At 45.2% G+C, this 23,008-nt stretch overlaps 1 protein-coding gene across 5 annotated transcripts in view; it reads right to left on the bottom strand.

Annotated features, from left to right (window-relative positions):
• Iqsec2 (IQ motif and Sec7 domain ArfGEF 2) overlaps window positions 1-23,008 on the bottom strand; it is a 78,826-nt gene that overhangs the window by 32,830 nt on the left and 22,988 nt on the right. Inside the window, exons 1-2 of one of the 5 annotated variants that reach the window (XM_050131211.1) lie at window positions 14,687-14,793; window positions 12,826-12,921 (exon numbers count right to left, since the gene is read on the bottom strand). The exons of 2 other annotated variants lie outside the window; for them this stretch is intronic. In XM_050131211.1, the coding sequence (XP_049987168.1) occupies window positions 12,826-12,921; window positions 14,687-14,712 (122 nt within the window). In that variant the 5' untranslated portion in view covers window positions 14,713-14,793. Of the gene's footprint in view, window positions 1-12,825; window positions 12,922-14,686; window positions 14,794-23,008 lie in introns of those variants that run through there. 2 more of the 5 variants (XM_050131215.1, XM_050131213.1) reach the window with 2 other exon arrangements.

The following is a 23,008-nucleotide window of genomic DNA, read 5'->3' as shown; positions in this document are numbered from 1 at the left end:
ATATATATACACATATATATATGTCAGAAGTCAAGGGCTATGTCCAAGATTAGCCATTTCAAAGATGCCTTTGGCTAGTGCCCTGGAGACAGTAACAGGTGTGCTCATGCTGGGAGGCATTCACACATTTATTTATTGAATGACTTTTAGGTGTTGACAGTGCCACAAATCAGACCCTACTCTGTCTTCCAGCCCATTACCAGCCCCGGAGAGGAAAGAAGGCAAAGTTCTGGTGGGAATGGAGACAGGGAGATGGGGTGGGGTGGAACATACATCAGACAGAGAGAAGAGATCAGCTTTTATTGATGGAAATTTCTTTATACATAGCAACACACATGCTGAAAGGCCTTTCCCTCCTGAGTTTACAGAGCGCTATGGGCGTGATGGGGTTGGGGAGAGGGTATGAGGTGAGGCCTTCAAGCAGCGGAGAAAATGGCAGCTATAGCCACAGCAAGGGAATGAGTGACGGGGAACTAGGCAGGCTGGGTTCCTGCTCCCGTCTGGTCCTCTGAGCCCTAGGCACCCTGCGTCTCTGTTTGTGCTCACAGAGGACAGAGGTAGGTCCTTGGGGTGTCATTTGGAGACCTCTCCAGTAGTAACAGGCTCCAGGGTGCCTGGGAAGTGGGGGTATGGGTGCAAGAGGGTCCAGGTTCCAAGCTTCAAGCGCCAAGCTCTGCTTCTCCCACATTTTAGTAAAATCTAGGACTCCAGCTCTTTAATTCAAGGGCTAGAGCCTAAGGGAGACAGCAGGGGTGGGGAGAAGTTCCAAGAAGGAGGTCAGGGAAGAAAGAGTATGATGCTTGCCCATCTGGTTCCTGAAGCAGGGGGACAGGGTCCCATGAGGGATCCACAGAGGCAGGGGTTGGGGGCTGGTTAAGGCTTTTGCTTCTGCATAGAAAATGGCCCTTGTCCTCTCAGTTACCGAGAGGAGGGACTACTGCATTCGGAGGCCGGACAGCAGAACTGGTGAGCGTCTTCCTCTTCCTCTTCCTCAGTTTCCTCCTCCTCCTCTTCCCTGGGGCCAGGAAGGGCAGGGTAGAGGCCACAGGCAGGGGTGACAGAGAGAGGCAGAGACATTAGTTTGCAGAGAAGGGGAGATACATGAAGGGCCAGAACTGGGAGGTTGGGCTAGGATGGGGTCCAAATGGGGAAGCCAGTGTGATACATTATCCAGGGCCACAGCCAACACAGTCTCCAAGGAGCCTATGGCTGGTACCCTTGTGGATAGCCCTCCCCAACCCAGCCTTAATCTTAGGGTCATCTTCACAGTACAGAAACACAATTTTTTATTCTGACAGGTGCCCAACCTTCATTTTCCTATAAATAATAACAGCAACCTGTTTTCTGCCAGAACTCTGTATGCATCATCTCATCGAACCCCTGCAACAATTCTGCAGAAGTGGCAGTTTAAACATGAACTTAACCTCAGAGAAGTTAGATACGCAGACTGAGGTCACACAACTGGGTATAAAATACAGTCAGGACCCGAATAAGGAGTTTTTAGAGTTTCAGGTCTCAGACTCAGTCCTTCCGGGTTTTGTGCTAGAAATCCGTTCTGTCCGTATAGGACAGACTTGTATTTCCTTAAGACTCCAGGTCAGCAAAACCAAGAATGATGCTTAGAAATCCAGCATGAGAAGTGCATAGCGTTAGAAGCAAAAAGACCTGGGTTCGTGGGTTAGGGATAGAGCCCAACGGTAGAGTGCTTGCCTATCACATGACGGCCCTGGGTTCCACTCCTAGAACCACAAAAGGACAGAGGAAACAAAGAAAAATAAGGAAGAAAGAAGAGGAGAGGAGAGGAGAGAAGAGGGGCAGGGAGGAGAGGGGAGGAGAGGGAAGGGAAGGGAGACTTGGGCCTAAACCAAGGTTTTACATGTGCTTCTAGTTATGTGCCCTTTGGACATTGTATTGTCCCTCTTGGGAGTTGTTACCTGATCTGTAAAAAAGGGCTCATGCTGCCAACTCCCAGGATTGCTGCAAAATCTACAGCATACATCAAATGCCCAGCAAACAATCAAAACGGAAATAAGAACAATGGGGATCTTGTTAATTGCTTCTACATCTCATTTCTTTTAAAAAAATATTTATTTATTATTTATACAGTATTCTGTCTGCTTGTATGCCTGCAGGCCAGAAGAGGGCACCAGATGGTTGTGACGCACAACCTCATTACAGATGGTTGTGAGCCACCAAGTGGTTGCTGGGAATTGAACTCAGGACCTTTGGAAGAGCGGGCAATGCTCTTAACCGCTGAGGCATTTCTCCGGCCCCTACATCACATTTCTAAGGGGCCGGTCTGCATATGACAGTCACTGACGTGGTGCTACAGTATCATGGAGTAGAAGGATAGACAGTAGGGCTGGGAGGGGATCAGATGCTTCAGAAATGGAAAGGTGACTTTTCTGGGGACAGACAAGGAAATGGCAACATCCCATTCCCAGACTCCTCAGTTCAGAGACTGTAAGAAATATGGGATCCAGGAATGAAAGGAATCAGGAAGAGATGAGAAGGAAAGATGACAGGAAGGGAAGGCACTGTGGTCCACGCAGCAGACAAGCAGCACAGGCTCGAATACACACACACATACGGGCACACACCCTTCTCCAACTTGGAGGTCCCTCTGACGCACTGTTCCACCGACACACTGAAATCACATGACCCAGGTCTCAAGCCCCGAGCCTTAGTTCTCCATTCCTCTTCTCTACAACGTGATGAAAATGCCACAATTCTTAAGGTTGTCATGAGGAAAATGTGACAGTCCAGTCTCTTCCCAAGGACAGGCTCCTGCTGCTTCTCCTTCTGACAACCCCCTTCTCTTTTATTTTTAGCCCCCCTAAAGTTCACCTTTCAGCACCAATCTCTTTTGCTCACTGGCGCTTGGCTCCCATTGTCTGCTGGATAAAGTTAAGACTCTAAGTTGGCGCTGAAGGCTCCCTCATCATATGGGCTCAGCTGGCTTTTCTGGACAGATGGACTCAAACAGGCCTGAGTTTCAATACTGGCCCCACCACCTACCAGCTTGTTGGGCTGGGATCCATTTCTTTACCAGTCTGGGACTCATTTTCCTCATCTGCAAAACGGGGAAATATCCACCCTATAGGGTATGGTCGGATTAAATGAATCCATGAATGCTAAAGCATCTACCGGGAGAGGTTTGGGGCTTAACAAACACATGGTAACGTTATTATGGCTGCCAATGCCAGTGTATCCACACTGTTATTCTCACTCCTGGCCAACTGCGGTCAAGCGAGTTCACTATTACATCTGCACGCCCAGCCTTTTCACTCCTCTATGCCTTTGCTGAGTTTATTCATGCTGAATTTCATGCTCCTGATCAAAGGCTGCCTTCCTGAGAGCTGTCCTCCCTGACTCCCAGCCTTAAGTATTATTTGCTTCTACCTGGCTCCAGCAATTATGTGCTTGGTCAGAGATCTTTGTTGATCTCTTTCAACTTCCCTGAAGCATTCCTTTCACCAATCTCAATGCCATCAGTGCTTTCCCTCTCTGAGAGGAAGGGGGGTCCCCTATACTATTTAAGGCCAGTTTCCACCCGAGATCTGGGGTCTTTCCTTGCTCTCTCATGCACAACAACCATTCCTTCTATCTCCCACATTCTTAACTGTTCCCTCTTTGTTGCCTCCTTCCTGTCCCCATTTATAGAAGCTCAAGTCTTTCCCATCTGGGAATCAAAAGCCTCTACCTGCCTCCACATCTCCCTCTGTCCCTCTTTCTTCTTCACAGCTAAGCTTGAGAAATTGTCTACACTGGCCATCTCCACTTCAGTACCTCCTACGAGTTCTTCAACCCACTGCAATCTGCCTCTTGCACTCATCGCTGCATGGAAAATGTTTTTTAGGAAGGTTGCCCAGGACTTCCTGATGGTTAAAGCAATACATTCACTTCTGCCCTGGACTTAACTCCTCCTGCCCACAAGATTTAACACTCTTAACAAGGCCACTTCCTTCCTTGGCAAGCCCACTTGCAGTTGGTTTTCCTTCTCTGGTCCACCCCTCCACCTCTTCTTGGGCCCATTCTGCAGGTCGGTACCTCTTCCCCAGTTTTTCTCTTGCACTCTCTTTCATCTCAGTCTCCTTCAGTGATGTCATTCCATTTCATAACTGCAGGTGTGGTTCTATCCAGCACAGATCTTTCTGCTGGGTTGAGGCCCATCAAACCTAGTACTTGTGAGCCAGTTCCAACAGGACAGACTGGACAGCCATCAGATGTCAGAGGGACCTCCCCCACAACCTTATAAATCAAGCCTTGCCTCTTGCATTTCCCACCTCAGTGAAAACTACTGCCATACACCTGGTCACTTGTGCCCAAAACATACCTTGGAGTTACCTTGCCAGGTAAGTCCAACCTTTTGACATTTTGACACGATGACCTCTACACAGTTTATTCTTAATTGTGCAATCACATTATAAGAAAAAATGCAAAAGGTCTCACAATGTTTTCAAGTACAAGTATTTGTGTTAGACAAAATCCATAGCTATTATTGACTAAACGTGGCCTAAAGATTGCAGATTGGACACACATGTGTGGTTCTTCAGTCACTACAACTTGCTCATTCTACCTCCTAAATAGCTCTAACATTCTGCATGTGGCACCTTATCTTCTACTCCTTTTGCCCCTCATTCAACCTTCCTCAAATCACATTGTCTTTGCTACTGTTCTTCAAACACATGCATCTTCTGGCTGAAGGATCATCTCCTAAATTTGTGCATGGCTTGCTGCCTGGCTTCCTTCAAGTCTCTGATCAGCAATTCACCATTAAAGACTGAACTCCTCAAAACGCACCTCTTCACCACACACATCCTGTTGTTTATTATTTGTCTTATCTAAAGTAAGATCCACCAGGACAGCACTCCATTTCTCATGCCCAGAACAGTGGGCATGCAATAAATGAATCCATCGCCGAGCCTGAAGACTCCAACTTACTGAGAACTACACTCTCGATCATGTGCATCTTCTGCTCCATCTTTCCTTATGCACCAAGCCTCTGACTCTGGTCCTTTCTTTTGCCCAATCACTTCTCAGTCCATCTCCTCTGCTCTATGCTCACTGTCATTTTCTTCTCTTGGATGGTGGCATCAGCCTCTTCCCAAACATCTCCCTTCCTTCCAAAATGTTAACTTGATAGTGTTACTTTCCTGGTCAAGAACTGCTCAAAGCACCTCAGCTGTCCACTCCCTTGAAAAATATAGATGCCTAGACTCCCCAGACAACTGCTTGAGGCATGTCTAACCTCTGCTCCGTCTAATATTTCTATTTGCTCTTTCTTACCTCCAGACTCTGTGCAGACCCTCAGAGCATCCTCCATCACTTATCTTTAGCTGCTGACATCATTGTGGATCTTAAATAACTATCTTAGATGTTACTTTCTTTGGTAAACTTTGTCTGACTCACAACTTAGAAGTAATATACCTCTCTCTCCCCCTCTTCCTTCTTTAATCAAGTGTCTCTGGTGTTATTTGGGATCTCTAAGAACAAGGAATAGGTTGGAAGTTAGTAATTACATATGAACCAGGGACTTTGGATGATGGATAACCATTGGTGGAGGTTCTTGTTGCTTATACTATTACCTTGACTGGTTTCTGGCATTCTGTTAATGTCTACTCATTTCTGCCCTCCTATCCCTCAGCTTCACAATCTCTAACAGTGTATATCACCCAACAGTTGAATTGAAGTCATCTTATTAACAACTCTCAAAGGATGTGGATTCCAAACTTTGAAATTCAAATGCTTCTGAATGAATGGTGCCAACACAGTCATGAAATGTACTAAGTGTAACTAGCCCTGCCTGACTCTACTTTTCGACCCCAATCCCAAGTTAGACCTCACACAATCCACTTTTTGCAAACAAGGCTTTCTGTATCCTTGCCTGGACTTTAACTTTTCATATAGGCAAAGATGGCCTCCTGATCGTCCTGCCTCCACCTCCTAAGTGCTGAGATTACAGGCATGCCCTACCCTGTCCAGCTACAATCGTCTGTCCTACTGACTGGTAATATGACAGTTCCAAAATACAAATTTAATCCAGGTAAACTCCCACCTCAGATTCCTTCACATAATACTTCGTTACCAACAATTCTGGCTCTCAACCTTTCTGAGGGGATACAAATCCATTTATGCATTTAATAAAAGCTATGAAGTCTCTTCCTCACAAAATTATGTGCATAGTTATACACATGTAGCATTTTGATCCAATTTCAGGAGGTTCGTGGGCTTCATTGAAGCCTATACACTCCACTCTCTTGCTCTATCTAAAAACATCCAGTTCTTTTGCATATGTTATTCCTTCTGCCTAGAATGCTCTTCAGTACTTCACCCATCTGGCTAATTCGTACTTATTCTTTAAGACCCAAACCTCAGGGTGAGTTCACCTGTGCCAGCCTCAGGCAGGGATGGAGTCTCTCCCTTGTGATCCTGTTCTTTACCCTCTACCCCATGGTGCTCTTTTTTGTCACAGGCCTTTCACAGTCTTCCCCCAACTAACTGGGGATTCATGGAGGACAACAGCAACCTTGCATAGGCAGTACTCTGTAAGTGTCTTCCGAAGTAAGGACCAACAACAGCGACTCTACTGAGTACCCACTGTGTTCCAGGTACTTAGTGATACGGACTCTGAATGAATTCATTTGAATGGAACCACCCACTCCTTAGTCAATAAAATCCATGATGCCGTTGGTAGCATTCTGTCTTTTTTAACAGAGAAGAAGGGATCAAAAGATGTGTGAAGTAAGTTGTTCAAGTGACAGTATTTCCCCAAATACTGCCTGCTATGGTCAGGGCCAGTCTTTGATTCAGAACCATCTTCACATATGTATTGGGTTATGCACTTTGTTAGGAGGAAAACAAGGTCTAAGTCCTTTTTCCTCTTCTGTGGTGACAGCCACCTGCAGTTTCACAAGACCATCTCCAATCCTAAGAACAGCCTTGAGAGGTAAGCAGGCATCAGCCTCATGACTAGATTGAAGAAAGAGAGGCCGAGAAGCTAAATGACTTGCCCAAAGTCACAGAGAGTGGAAAATCTTGAACTTAAATTGACTCAACTAATTTTCCTCAATAGGTCACCACGTTTGGAAGAGTGAAAAAGATGACAAGGTCATTCTTCTTAAAGGAGGATGGAGGAGTTTTTTTCCCCAAACTCATTAAAAATGTCACCTCCTATAGGAAGCCTCCCTAGATGCCAGATGGAGTTACATGCCTCTACTCTGGCAGCCAGCTCAGCCTAATTGAGTTCCATTCCATAGTACACTATGCTTCTTTTCTCCATGCTAGACTAGAACTCCCTGAAAGTAGGACCAGACATACTCCATTTCAAAAGAGCAGCACGTGCATTTAACCACTGACTCATCTCTCCAGTCCCAAGAATACATATTTTATTTAAAGTGTAGATAAAAGTTATTTCCATCACTTTTAACAAGTGTATAGACTAGCTAAAGGTAAAGGTTAGTCATAATTCCTGTTCTTATTTAAAAGAGGCATACATTATATAGCCGTTTAATTAAGAGGTGGTCAAAGGGCTGGACAGATGGTTCAGTGGTTAAAAGCACTGCCTGCTCTTCCAGAGGACCCGGGTTCAATTCCAAGAACCCAGATCATCTATAACTCTAGTTTCAAGGCATCTGATACCTTCTTCTGGCCTCTATAGGTGCCAGGCATGTATGTGGTACTCAGACATACATGCAAACAAAACACCCATGCACATAAATAAATAAATAAATAAATAAATAAATAAATAAATAAATAATTGAGAAGAATTGGTCAAGAGTGGCATTGCAGGCTAAAGAGACTGCTCATCTGTAAGAGCATGCTCTTGCAGAGGACCATCTGACCCTAGTACCCATGGCTGAAGCTCATAACCTCCTAGATCTCCATCTAATGCCTCTGGCCTCTAAAGACACCTGCAAGCAGCCTGGTCTACATAGTTAATTCCAGGACAGTCAGAGCTATATAGTGAGGCCTTGCCTTATAAATCCAAACAGGAAGAGAGAAATTCTCCTGGCAACTAACAAAGTGGTCCCATAAAACAAACAAACAAAAATCAATATTAATCCATACTCCAACCAATGTATACAAGAGGTTGTGTTTTGCCACAATCCTTCTGATCTTTTGAAATTTTCACATTTTAAAAAATGGTGCTTCGTTATGGTTTCACCTACAGTTTATTAACAAGTAGTAAGTTGCGTGCCTATTCATAGTTATTCGGTTATTATCTATTTCATTGTTGAAACATCAGATGGTGTTATTTAAACATTTTCTTTTGAGACAGGATCTCACTCTACGGTGTAGGCTATCCCAGAACTCACTAGGTAGCACAGGTGGGCCTCAAACTCATACAGTTCCTCTTGTCTCAGCTTCCTGAACAGTAGGACTACAGGTAAAAATCTACCACAGCTGGCTGACCTAATTCTCCATTGTAAATAGGTTGTTATCTTTTTCTTACTGACTTTCCAGGACACAACCTAGATTTAGACAGAGATAACAGCATTTTACCTGATATCTACATCTATGTAGTTTCTTTCTACTGTCTTAACTTTGGATACAGTATCTTTCATCACAGTTTTAAATGTTAATGAAGAAAAACATTATTTTATGGCTTCTGGGCTTTGTTGTTGTTTGAGAAGGTAGCTCACTGTGTAGCTCCTGCTAGCCTTCAACTCCTGATTTCAAGTAATTCTTATGCTTCAGTTTCCTGAGTATCTGGGACTACTGGCAGGCACCATCACAGCTGGCTTAGCTTCTAGATTCTGTTTTGGTTTTTTGTTTGTTTCCAGACAGGGTCACACTAAGTAGTCCTGGCTGTCCTACGTACTATCTAGACCAGGTTGACCTGGAACTCACAGAGACTCACCTGCTGGCCTCTGACTCCCACGTGATGGAATTAGGGCATGCACCACTCACTGTACCAGGCTTTGTCCTCTAGGTTTTAAAGTCTCAAATTGCAAGATCTTCTGTATCTTAATATTATACTTAAAATATTCCAGAGTTTCTTCTGTTAATTCTAAAAGCATATTTTCATATGTGTTACTGGTCTAAAATGTCTTTTTCATCAAAAATGAATCTTACATTTCAACATGTGGGTTTGCATCTAAACTCCCTACTTTGTTTTATTTATATATCCCTCTATTTCTGTGAAGATAAAATATTTGTAATTACTGCAGTCTTTTAAATTTCTTTTAGATTTATTTATTCTATTATTTTATGTGTACTGCACATCACATGTATGCTTGGTGCCTATGGATGTCAGAGGAGGGTATTGGACCCCCTAGAACTTGAGTTATGGATGGTTGTGAGCTACCATGTGCTCACAATTGAACTAGGCCCTCTGCAAGAGCAGCCGGAGCTCTTAACTACTGAGTCATCTTTCTAGTCCATTAATGCAGTCTTTGGTACGATCTGAGTACATTTAATGGGTGAATGTCCTACATTATTCCTCTTTTTCAAAAAATTCTTAATGAATATTTACTCTTTTAAATGAGCTTTAAAATATAATTGCTCAATACCAAATAAAATATCATTGAATTTTTATGACAAGTACATTGACCATTTTGATCAAATTGGGGAAACATACAATTGTTTATCATACTGAACATTTTCCTCCTCAAATAGAAGATAACCCTTGATGTAGTCAAGTCTTACAGCCTTCAATAAAAATTTATAGCCCTCTCCAAAACAATTTCCTGTTTCATGTAAATTTCTAGGGAGTTTGTAGATTGTTTTTTAATACTGTGAAAAGTATATTTTTCTATTACATCTTTTAGAGTCTACTGTTATTTAGAGATGCTAATGTTTTGGGTACATATTTGCCCTGTACGTACCTATCACATTGGAATTTCTTAGTAGTTGAAAGAAATTTTCATTTATTCTCTTTATAACTGACTAATTAGACAATTATATCATCTTCAGATAATGCTAATTATGAGTCATTCTAATATTTACACTACTCATTTCTTTTTAAATCTCATTATTTATAATTGGAAAGAAATATACACATGTATGAACTTGTCAAATAACAAATTCAATGAAAGAAATCCCACTATATAAAATTTCCAAAAATTATTAAATAAGTGATAGCAATCATTCTTACTTTGTTCTTCAATTTAATGGAAGTGTATTAAGTGCTTCATTTTTACATCTGATGATTTTCTCTGATTTCTGATAAAAACAAACCTTTACCAAGTTAAGGAAGTTTTCACTAATTCCTAGCTTAATGTATTAGCTATCTTTTGCTGTGTAACAAATTATTCCATTTTAGCAAGAGAATATAATGTAAATTTATAGAACATTTTTCAGCATTAATAAAGAAATGAAATAATCTTTCCTATAAAGGAAAAATATTGCAACAAATTACATTAACAGAGTTCTAACATTTATCATTATCATTTGTTATTGTCATTATACTATCATTATTTTAATGTATATGGGTGTTTTATTTGCATGTATGTCTGTGCACCAAGTGCATGCCTGGTGCCTGTGAAGCCCAGAAGAGGGCACTGCATCCCTTGGAAGTGGGTTACAGAAATTAGTGAGTTGTCATGTGGGTATGGGCAATTGAACCCAGGTCCTCTGGAGGAGCAGTTACTGTTCTTAACCACTGGATCATCCAGCCAGCCACCAGGGTTCCTAATGTTTAACACTGAACAAATCCCTACAATCCTAGGAAGCCTTTATTTGTTAAGATATTCTCTCTCTCTCTCTCCCTCACTCCGTCCCTCCCTCCCTCCTTCCCTCCCTCCCTCCCTCTCTAAAATTGGGCTCAAACTTGCTACTTTGAGCCTCTATCTTCCATTCCAAGTGCTGGAATTAAAAACCTAAGCCACCAACGTAAGAAAGATCTACTTTTAATACGCTAATGGATTCTATTTAATAATATTCTATTACAATATTTGTTACATCAGGTTTGGGGTCAAAAGTCTGAAATCCCAGAACTCAGGAGGTAGAGGCAGTAGAAACACAAGACTGAGTGCCGCCTGGACAACATTAGTGGTTTCTAGGATTTCTCGAGTAACTTAGTAAGATAAAGGGAAAATTGGCTGGAGACACAGTTCAATCTAACACGCAAAAATCCCTGCATCTAATTCCTAGTTCTGATAGATAGCAAATAATAAACAGTTGCTCACTGACATATAATTGTGTATGTGTGGGAGAGAGGATTAAAAACCCAGAGTTTTGTGTTCTTCCATTTAGCTTTATCTCCAGCCCTGTTCTGCTTTGTTTTTGAGAAAGGGTCTCTCTATATTGCCCAGGCTGATCACTTCCAACTCCTAGGCTAAGGCAACATTCTTGCCTCAGCCTCTTGAGTATTGGGGGACTGCAGGTATGCCACTGAATGGCCAGGTGCCTAGTCTTATGTCATGAACTGGGAAGATGGTTATCTTTTCTTATTAGCTGACCTTGCCAGATTTAATAGAACTTCCAGGACCTACAAAAAACAGCTGGACATGGTATTATTCCTCAAGAGAAAAAATTGACCACTTTTTTTTTTCATTTTATTTCTCACTTTTCCATTCTATTCCAGGTGGGATTTTTTTTTTTTTTGCCCTTTTATAGGTAGTTTCAGTAATTTACAGTTTCTAGAAAATCACCCAATGAAATTACATTTTCATGTTTCTTGGTATAAACACACACACACACAAATACACACAGCATTTTCTTATAACTTTTTAAAAATCTCTTCAGAATTTATGATAAACCCTTTTTTAAAAATCTTATTTTGATTACTTTTTTTTTTTTTTTTGCTTTTTCCCAAATCATGTCTGCCAGAGGATCAAAACTTTTGTTTTATTTTTCATTGATTTCTGGCTTCATCTACAGTAACTAATGTATTCTGTTTTCCTTGTGCTGTTCTTTTTCTAGCGTCTTAAGTGGAATAGTTAGTGTAATTTAACCTGCCTTGCTCTCTAATTAAAGCACTGGGAGAGCTGGGACTACAGTTCAGTGGTACAATGCTTGCCTTGTACTCGTGAGTGAGGTCTTAAGTTCGATTCCCAGCATCATAATCAATCAGTCAATAAATAAATGGCGCTGGAAACTATGTTTTTCCAGAACCCCTATGGACATACCTCATAAGTTGTGAAATGTAATGGTCTCCTAAATTAATTTATTGTATATAATCTATAAATTCCATTCTTACTTCTTTTTAAATGTAAGGTCTTTCATTTGTTTGTTGAGGTGGGATCTCACTGTGTAGTTCCAGCTAGTCTTGAACTCATTGTATAGACCAGACTGGCTTTGAACTCACAGAGATCTGCCTGCCTCTGCCTCCTGAGTATTGGGACCAAGGTGTAAGGCACCACATTGCTGGGCCTCCCTTTCTCTTAATAACTTCCTTTTCTTGAATTCTAATCAGAGATATAAAACAGGATTTCAGATTAACTTGGAAATACTCTTCTCCAAAAATGTAGGCAGATCCTTCCCTCTGCCTAAGCATCCTTCCACAGGCTACTCAAAGGGCAAACTCCTATTCATACTTCAGAACATTCTTCAAATGTCACATATTCCAAGACCAACCACTCCCAACTATGGAGACTGGCCTCTAGGCATGAATTTCTTTCTTTCTTTCTTTCTTTCTTTCTTTCTTTCTTTCTTTCTTTCTTTCTTATTTAAAAGAATAAAGAACAAATAGATTTCAAAGGTCCTCTTTAGTCTCCAGACCTGCTCTCCCAAGATATTCTCCTCAGACATTCAGACAACCACTCGACAGTCACTCCAGGGACTAAGGGACACGGGGCAGGGGTTGGGGGTGTCTGGCAATGATGGTGCATACTGGTTTGGGAGGGGAAGGATTGGGGGAGAGTTAGGTCTAGCTCTTACCTGCTCTCTGCCAGCCTGCCTGAGGGGGTTAGCTTCATGGAGTCAAGGGCCTGAGTAGGACAGCAATACTGGTGGAGAGTGTGAGACGCTGTGGACCTGAGAGACAGTGAGAGACAGGGAAAGAGAGACAGAGAAAGAGACAGGGAAGGAGGGGAGGGGCAGGGAGGATAATGGGGACAAGGGGATAAGAGTAGGTGGGGGATGGAAAAAGGGAAGGCTCAGAGGAGAGGAAAGTGAGGTGGGTTGGAGGGACGGAGGACAGAAAGGAAGACATGATGGGAAATGGGAAGACAGGGAAGGAGGGGGAAGAGGAAAGAAAGGGAAGGAGAAAAGGAGGGAAGGAGACATGGAAGGAGAGGGGAGGGAGGGAAGGAGGAGGAAAGAACAGAGGGAAGGAGGAAGGGGGAGGGAAGAAAGGGGGAGGGAAGGAAGGAAGGAAAAAGAAAAAACCACAAAGTCAAGAAAGAGAGGACAGCACTCAACCACAAACAGAACACAATGACAACAGGGGGCAGTAGAGACAAGAGCCAGGCTTGGGCCTCCTGTGTTCCAGGTGACTCCGTGGGAACCTGGGTCACTGAGAGACGCTGGGACACCACAGCAGGGAAGGGAAAAGGGGCCCTCCTCACAGCAGACAGCACAGGGAAGGTAGGAAGGAAAGCAGAGAGAGGTGAAAGAGAAGGAAAAGGTGTGTGGGGAGTGCAAGGGCTCCCCTTAGAGGAAGGGAGGGGAGGGGAACCCCAAAGAAGGGGCCTGGGGTAGGTTAGGGTAGGGTGGAGCACTGAAGGAGCAGAGGAAAAGACAGAGAGAAACTGAAAGAGACAGAAAAGGAGAAAGAGGAAGGGCTAGACAAAAGACACAGAGAGAAGACAGGGAGAGCCAGAGCAAGGGGGGGGGGCGCTGAGGGCAGAGAAGGCTGACAGGATCTCAGTGGTCTTGGTGACAGGATAGGACTCAGAGCTCGGGGCGAAAAGGCAGGCAAGGTAGAGGACAGGGTGGTTCCAAGGAGTCTTTTGCTTCCAAGGCCATTATTGTCCCCCACACATCCCAAGACTGGGCCCACACTCCACCCCTCTGCTGTACCCCACCCCCCACCTCCAGTGCACAGTCTAAAGGCCCCTCTGGCACCTGCTAGATGTGATTAAAGTCCAGAGAATGGCAAGAGGGAAGAGGAGGGACAGTAAGTAGGGGGGCTAAGGGCCTTATCCCTGCCTTGTCCAACACAGTGTGGTTTGGGGGGGGGGTCGTATCAAGTGGCCACAGTCAGGACAAGCTGAAAGTGGAGCCTGCCCCTCCAAGTCAGCCAGCCTCTGTCTCCACAAGTCCCTAAAGGTAGATGGTCAGTATTGGCCATTCAAGAGCCCCAGTAAAAGTCAGCCCAGCTGCCCATTCTCTTAACGTGGTACAAGTCAGAGGGTGTCCACATCTTTACAGAGACTCTAACTTCCCATGTGAGAAGTCTCATCTGAGCTCTCAATAGCCATCATCAGCAGAGTGGCCATTTCTCAAGTACCTTCTATGTGCCAGCCTCAGACACCCTCAGGCTGCTGGAATGTTGGCATCAGAATGTCAGTGGCTGAAGTACACAGGCTGCCGGGTGTGGGCAGCTAACATGGGGACAGTCACGGAGGTCAACTCTCACGGACCACTGACTTACTGCTTGGTGCTCCAAGGTCCTGAGCGAGCTGGCTTTCAGATGCCCACAGACTCACCCACTCAAGCTGGCTCCCTCTCCTAAACCAAAGGCCTTCTAGAATACAAAAAGGGAGCCAGAAACCAGGAAGCCAGAAGGCGGCTGAATCATCAGGCCAGGTCTGAGCAGGAAGGGGGGGGGGTCAGGCTAAGTGGCCCAGGTTCCTACCTGCTGCTCCTCCAGGGGGGTTCCATGAGTCTGGACCAGTCCCAGGGGCAGCCCCCTCCCTATTCCCTGCCAGTGCCACCCCGTCGCTATTCCCACCTCTTCTTCCTCAGCCCTTCCCTAAAAGGAGGAGTCAAAGAGGAGGGGCCAGGCCAGCTGGGCTGCAGGCCAGGCTGCAATTGGAAACTTTGCTCCTTCCTTGCTCTCCAGGGGCTGGGAATTCCTCACAAGAGGAAGCAGTTTAGAGAGCTCTCTTAGTCCTCATGGCCAAACTTGGGGCTGGGCCCCCTCTGTGCATCTCTGTTATCCCCACAGGCAACTTGTCTCATCCTGAGAAGTTTGTGTCACGGGGTCTATTTGAATATCCGCTGTAGAAAATTGAGACACGCAGTAGTGGCAGAACCCCAAGATTAGGGCTTAATTTGGATATTCCAAAAGCTGGAACCTGGAACCTCAGGTCCATTCCTACTTTGTGCATACAGAGATCTTTCAGCAGAGGCTTCTCACAAACATCTCCGCTGCAGCCCATTTACTGTAAAATTCAAGTCACCCAGTTTCGGATATGAGGATATGGCCCTGAATATTCTTTATGACTATAGTAAACTCTCAAAATAAAAAAAAAAATCTCAAAGAGAAAAACACAACCGTATACCTGCCATTTATAATCTAGAGGTTGCTCCTCCATCAAGACTATGCAGCCTAAATCTACAGGTCCAACAACAGAAACCCAGAGAGGAGCACAATCTCAGCAAAGTCAACACAACAGAGCACAGCTGGGCGTCTGGCACCTGCCTATCCACCACGGCACTCTCTACTTTCTACATGGGGAGCACTGGAGAAACAGAATTGGGGGGGGGGCTGAAAGATGGGTGTGTTCTAAAAAAAAAGGGTATCAGTTACAGCATCCTAGCCTTTCATGGCCCCAGAGCCCAAGCTCCTGGCTGTTCTGAGCAGAAGGCTCCTGGGGAGCGCCAGTGTGCTCAGTGATCTAGAAGAAACAGGAGCTGACAGGCCACAGGCCAACCTTCCTGCCTCCCTACCAGGACAACTGGCTCATCTGAAGAACGCCAAGGCTGCTAGGAAGAGAGAGGCCCTCTGAACCACCACGAACCTGGCATCTGCGGGACCTCTGAAGCCTCCCCTCTCTCTGCCCATCTCCCATTACTGGGTGCTCAAGTCCTCATCACAACCTCTGCTTTGTCTACTTTTCTTGGACAACTCTCCCAGCTCCTGCAGCTGCTTCACATCTGGCCCAGTTCTTCCTCATGCCTGACAGGGGTTGAGGACAAGAAATTGTAGTCTGAAAGGCTGATAATGTGTGACTTCAGGCAAGCCTGTTCTACTCTCTGGGGATTCCAAGAGTCTTCACTGTGGAGCCTAGTAGAGTTCAATGCAACCATTTACCTGGGCATATCCCGTGAGACTCAGTTTGGCTTTTATAGAAATGACAATTTCCTACTCCATAGGTTTGCTTTTGTTTGTTTGAAACAGTCTTGCTATGTATGTTACCAGGTTTACCTCAAATTTATAATTCTCCTGCTTCAGTCTCCCAAGTACTGGGATTTCAGGTATGTGCTACCCTGCCATGCTCTGCTTACCTCACAAGGGTGTTTATTCATTTGTCATTTTTGAAACGTGGTCTTGCCACATAGCCTTTGGCTGGCCTGCGACTCGTTATGTAGCCCAGACTGACCTCAGCCTCACACCAATCTTCCTGTCTCAGCTCGCTGAGTACCGGAATTATAGGCACGTGCCACTACACCTGGCTTACCTCCCAGGCGCTTCTCAAGATTCCATAAACCCAAGTATGCACATGAAGATGAAAGAGTCACTGCTGGAGTAAGAGCATCTGACCCTTCTCCCAATGGCCATGGGGTGGGGGTGGGGGACTTGGCCAGAGCCCGATTGCTTCAGAGATGAGGAAGAATTCTAGGGAAACACCTGTTAATGAACTGGAGCCTTTGTGTAATTCAGACCTATCTACACAAGTTACATAAATTTATGATGACTCACCAGGGGCTGAACGAATTCAGAGTGAGGAGTTTAATCCAGCCACAGGGCACTGGTGAGCACTTCATTCGACAGATACATATTATGGACTAGGCACGGTGCTGGGTTCTAAAAGTACAGTATGTCCTGTCTTCAGGACGCTTATGTCTAACTGAGAGGAGACAGACATTCTGTTCATGTGGAGACAGGAAGCAGAAAGAATTCTGTGCAGAAGAAAGGGCCCAAGATGCCACTTCCAGGAACTTCCAAGAGGCCAATGTGGCTGAGTGAAAACTTCATTGAAAGATACGTATGAGGACAGAGATGCAGAAAGGATTCAATCTTGCAAATCCCTGGAGGCCATGAAAGGGGTTTCTTGCTTATACTAGGGTTATTTCGGAAGTCTGTAGTTCATGGATAGGCATGGATGGAGTATCTCTAAAGCCCCTGGAATAGGATGAGAAGGATTCTACAGGAAACATTACTTTTGCAGCTTTTCTCAGCTTTGGCCATGATCCCATGCTTTAAATACCTCGTAAATGACCTAGCAGTGGGGGACGTCCCTTGGATCCTTCAGTGACCTCGTCCCTCTCTCCCACCGTCAGCTAATCTGGATCTTTCTCCATTTGGGGGGGGGGTTTGCCTCGTAGCCCAGGCTGGCCTTAAACTCGAGCTCCTGTTGCCTGCACCTTCTCAGTACTGTGATTAGAGATATGGACCACATGGTCCCCACCTGCACCGCCCCTGGACACAATTACTTCTAATTCTCAGGCACATGCAGCTGCTCCATGCCTGTCTTAACCAGTACTCTCCCTCTGGGCCCCCACAACCACCTCCCCTCCTAAACAGCACTTCCTTGTTCTTCTAAAGTCAGCTAGAAGCGGTGTCCTCTGGGAACGTGCCCTGGTCCCACTTAGGCAGGGTGGATCACCTCCCTAGTGTCCTTCCACCCTGCTCACCTCACAATACTGCTCACGGCTTCATCTACTTAACTGGGAAATCTGCAAGAGTAGGTGTCCCACTGAGCCCAGTGTCCCCAGCACCTAGCACAGGTCGACCTGGTTATACATGTTGCTGGGAGACAATGAACACAACCCAGGAAGCTGCAAGATGGGCCAGTGGACACTAGAGGGCACTGAAGTCACTGAAATTCAGTGGGTACAACTGGACCAGGGCCTCAGCGCCTGCCTTCTCAGGTAAACTTTTCTATTTGCAGACCCTCTCTCCTAACAGTTCACTCCCACTGCACATGAAGCTTGAGTCCCTCACCCAGGCAGGTGCTAAGTAGCCCTCACACATGCCTGGCCTGCATGCTGTCCATTTCGTCTCACACCGCTCCCACCTCTCAGATAGTGTCTACTCGTCCTCCAAGTCTCAGTTTGGATGTCAGCTTGGGTATCTTCCCTGACCCTCAGGCTGGGTTAGGCACACTTCCCTGATGCTCCCACGGGACACACTTCTCTTATCATTGTGGGTACTCCTATGCTTCCTAACTAGACAGTGGGGTCCAACACAAGGCCCATCACTCTACTATGCACCATCCTATCAGTCAACTGGTGTCGGTAGGGACTAGATAAATTATCATCCAATGACATAAAAAATGTATGAATGGATAGATTAATGATTTGGGCAAGTCACTTTACCTCCACTAGTTATGTCTCCCACCTGTCATAATGGCCACACAAATTAAAGATAATGTATGTCAAGTTTCCCTAACACTACCTGAAATTCAGCAGATATTTTCAGAACCAAAGCAATAATTAATATTTGGAACAAGAAAACAAAGGAAGAACAGGAGTTGAAATGGTCTCTGCCTGAGCCTTGGATAATCTCTGTCACTCAGACTTACCAGTAATAATAGGATGGTCATATTTATTAGAAGAACAACAGCATCCTTTACATGCTGGAATCGAACCAGAAGGCCCAGATGAGGTGGTAGGAAGACTCTAGTTTCAGCCAGAGGATGCTAGGTCAGGGCCAAGTCCAGAGCCGTGGTCACTGCCCTCACATCTAGAGACCAGTCATTACTGGCACAGCTGGTTCCTAACTCTTTACTAATAGGTGAAAACTTGTCCAAGGGGTCATTAATTCCCTCTGTAATTAATGTAAAAACTGCAGGGTTTGTACTAATGGAAAAGTAAGTTCAAGCGTCACGCTGGTAATATTGATAATGTATCTCTGTAATTATATACTACAAATAACCATAAATTTAGTCACTGAACTAATAAAACAGAAAAATCCCTAAAGCAACCACAAGCTTGGTAGCAACTGCACCATCAGTAACATTATGCCAGTTGTTCTGAGGCTATGAAAATTGCCACAAACTGGTAGCAATGGTAATTTGCACCATGCATTTAAAAGGTGCTTTGGGCTGGCACATGCCTTTAATCCCAGCACTCAGATGTGCTCTCAACCGCAGTTCAAGACCAGCCTGGTCTACAATGAGAGTTCTAGACTAGCCAGAGAGACATAGTGGGACTCTTGTCTCAAAACAAAAAACAAAACAGCTTTAAAAGGTGTTTGACTTAAAATAAAGAAACAAGATAGCTCAGGAATAGAGTATATGCCGAACATGCATGAGGTCCTGATTCGACACAAACATCACAGGAAAAAGTGAAAAATGGTTTTAGATAAAATAGTGTGTTTTGATATAAGAATATGGAACTTGAAAACAGAGAACAAAGGTCACCTGGAAATAAGTAAGAACCCAAAACTGGGCGGATGGGCAATCTTAACATCATAAGCGTCCCCAGGCTCAGATTTTTGTTTGTGTGTTTTTGTTTGTTTGTTTGCTTTTAGAGACTGTGTAGCCCCAGTGGTGCTGGAACTCTCTCTGTAGACCAGGCTGGCCTCGAACTCAGAGATCCACCTGCCTCTGCCACCCAAGGGTTGGGATTAAAAGTGTGTGTCACCATGCCCAGCTCCTGACCTGACTTTGGTGCACATAAGAACTCTGCTGAGTACAGAAAAAACACCAAGCTCTAAGTACTTTACCTCTCTACCCTCCTCCATTTCCAAGAGAACAGAAACCCACCTTGCTGTCTTGTATTACCAGAGGCTGGAAAGGATCTCTGCAGTGAGATGATAGGGACCTTAAATCACAAAGCTTCCAGGTTTGTGACCATGCTAGGGTGCACAGCAGCAGAGGAAGCCACAGAGAATAATCACCAAAAAAGAGATGAGAGGCGTCAGGCAAGCTATGAGGGATAAAGACAAGACACAGGCCCAAGAGATCCACAAGTGATCCAAAGAGCAATCTTTTTTTTTCTTTTTTCAAATCTTAATTGTATTCTACCAAAGAGCAATCTTGTCCCTGACTTCTGGTCTTGATTTTGGCTGGTGAAAGGCATGGCTATCATTCATTTAATATTCTTAATTTTGTGAGAAGTAAGCTCATTATACCCCTCCCCTCTCTATTTCTGAGCTAGCACAGGTAAGCTTCTGTTCCCTGCAACAAAATGTACCCAAGCTAAGACAAGTGAAATTTGGGGATACAAGCGCAGAGCTTGTATAAGGGAAAACATAACAACACTTCTGTCAGGATAAGTGACTGCAATTATTATGAAATTTGTGTTTGTTTGCCCAAAAGCTCCTCCTCATTTCCCAACACTTGCTATCACAGCCACACACTACAGGCAGACATTCACACACACAGACAGTGACACGCAGAGACAAATGCAGCAACCACCAGATATGCTTCCGTGCAGACACCCTGACATGCATGGCCTCGAAGCAGCATGCAAAGTTGTCCCTGTGTTCATCTCAGCAGCAATGACGCAGAGCCTCCCTGACATGCAGCAATACACACCCACACATATGAACACAGTGGTGCCTGTAAGGCTCAGGGCAAGAGTCGAAGCTTAACTGGGCTCAGCATAGTCTCCCTCCCCAGCTGCCAAGTGACTCATCCCTAGGGCTGCTAATTAAAGCCAGGACAGAGGGGACAGAGGCAAGGGGAGGGGAAGAGAGGGAAGGCAAGTTTATTTTGGTGCCAACCAGACACTTCGCCAGCTTAGGGGTCACCCACTTCCGGGGGCTGGGCCAAGAGGAGGCAGGGAAACCCAGAGAGTAAGGGGAGAAGAGGAACCATTTGCCCTATCTCATATCTCCGGAGTTTCCAGAAAAATTTCTTCCTTTGGGAAAATTACCCAGCTCCCCTTGGTCCTACCTTCTGTCTTCTCATCTGAAGCCAGATCAATCCCTCCAGATTTTTGTTCTTATACACTCGCCGTCCACCTTGTTATCACATTCTTAGCTTATCTTTGTCTGTAGCAACCCTAGACTAAGAGCCCCCAAGGGCAGGGGTCCGCAATTACCTCCTTCTGTGCCCCCTACTCCCAGATTGTCCAACACAGGCCTGTTGAACGAATGCCGAACATGTTTTCAGGAAAGCAATCGGGTAAAACCCATGACACTGTGCTGATTACAGAATCGGATGAGCTAGATTCCCACCTTAACTTTTACCATGGGGCAAATTATCTTAGCTTTTGAAGCCTTAGCACCTTTGCAAAACAACAACAATATACAGCCTTTAAGATGACAGTGAAGACGAAACGAGAGGCTACACGTAAAGTGCCATCACTTGGTAGGGCTGCTGCTCAAAATGAGCAGGCTAGGAGTAGAAGGAATGCTTCAGAGGCAAGCTCTAAACCTACATCCACCACAAGCTACCAGAAGGACCGCAGACAAATCCCAGGAGCTTACTGAATACAGTCTTATGTAAAGTGGGGAATCACAATACGTCACCGTAAATGTACCCGCCAAGTATCATGTGGAGAGCCCAGCTCTTAGAAGTAGCTCAGTAATTGCAGCAACGATCACAAAGGATAGCTAGCAAGAAGGGCCCAGACCTTGGACGCTTAGGAAGCCTAGGATGGAGGAAGCAGTCTGGGTGGATGAGGGCCAGGCTTCCCACACTGGACAGGACGGGAATTGCGTCCCCTCACCCAGCCAGAGAGCAGGTTGCAGGCAGTAAGTAACAAGGCTGGAGGCACAGGAAGCAGTAGGAACAGAGAGTTGGACAGGGTGGGCAGCCAGGCAGAGCTGAACAGGAAGCATATGGGAGGGAAGAATTGGGCACAGCTGGGGGCACTCTGGGGGATTGACAGCATCTCAGATACGGGAATGGGGGAGCCAAGGAAGGATTGTAAGGTCTTAGTCATCCTAGGAGGTCAAAACAAGGAAGAATCTCCAAAATTACCTAAACCAAATTCTCAGTGGGACAGATAGGGATACTGAGGCCCGGAGTGGGAGGCCTCCTCTGGGAACAGAGCCAGCCATTGCTCCTCCTCCCACTTCCCCCAGACATCAGTGGCTTCTGTTGCCATGGGGATGTCCCTGGCTCAGAGGGTGTCAGTGGCTCCCCTACCCCCTCCCTCCTTCCCTAGCAACAGGCCACCTCCTCTTGCTCTTATCATTGCATGCCTAGCAACCTCAGCTAGTCCCCAGGGTCATGAAGGTCCAGTCTGACCTCGTACAACCATGACTGCCCCTGGGACTCCCTCGTCTTCTGATGACAGTAACAATTCAGCCTCTTCCGACGGCCTGTTTTTAAGTTCTACCCCGTCTACATTTTGCAGCATGACTCTAAATCATACAGCTACGAGTCAGTTTAAGAGAGACTGGAGCACAACTGGTTGAGTCGCTACTTGATGTTGAACACAGCTTTACTTCAACTTCCCCCAACTCAGAGAAGTCAGAACCATTGCTTCCATTTTATAAAAGAGAAACAAAGGACCAGAGAATTTAAGTGGCGATGGCAAAAGTCAGACAGCTAGGAAGCAGGCTGTGTTGACAAGCTTCGTGATCTTTAGCTATGGCTAGTCTTACTCTGGACTCCGGTTCAGGTACCTTTAGGGCTGACAAATTCTGATGGATATACAGGAAACCCAGACATCTATCTTTGCCCCTTGCCCCATCACCGGCTGTTCAGCTTTAATTATACTCTTGCATTCAATACTGAGGGGTCGGTCCTAAAGCCTGGGCCCTAACATGGGTGGTCTGCAGTCCGTGTATTCTACTCACGCCTTGCTATTCAGTTTTCACACTAGCTGAGGCCTAGTCTTCTTCTTGGCATTTCTTCCACTCACCTAACTCTTTTCCAGCCACACATGTACCCAGGTATGCACACACTCATGAATGCAGCTGCTTCCTGGATGGGGAAATTGGAGTTTGACAATAGCCAAACAGATAAACAGATTTGCCCAGTCAAATTACTGGAAAGCAACATAGCCCAAAACAGAGCCCTTAAAATTGGATCCAAAAATTTCTACTGTTTTTTTTTTTAATGCCACAAAGTCTACTTTCCTTCTTTCCTGGTCACTCAGGTGTGTATAA

This window comes from Alexandromys fortis, unplaced genomic scaffold (genome assembly GCF_014885135.2).
Source record: "Alexandromys fortis isolate MF-2015 unplaced genomic scaffold, M_Fortis_MF-2015_v1.1 scaffold_373, whole genome shotgun sequence".
Lineage (NCBI taxonomy): Eukaryota > Metazoa > Chordata > Mammalia > Rodentia > Cricetidae > Alexandromys > Alexandromys fortis.
Note: the sequence above shows the minus strand (reverse complement) of the source record. Positions and strands in the feature narration are given on the sequence as shown.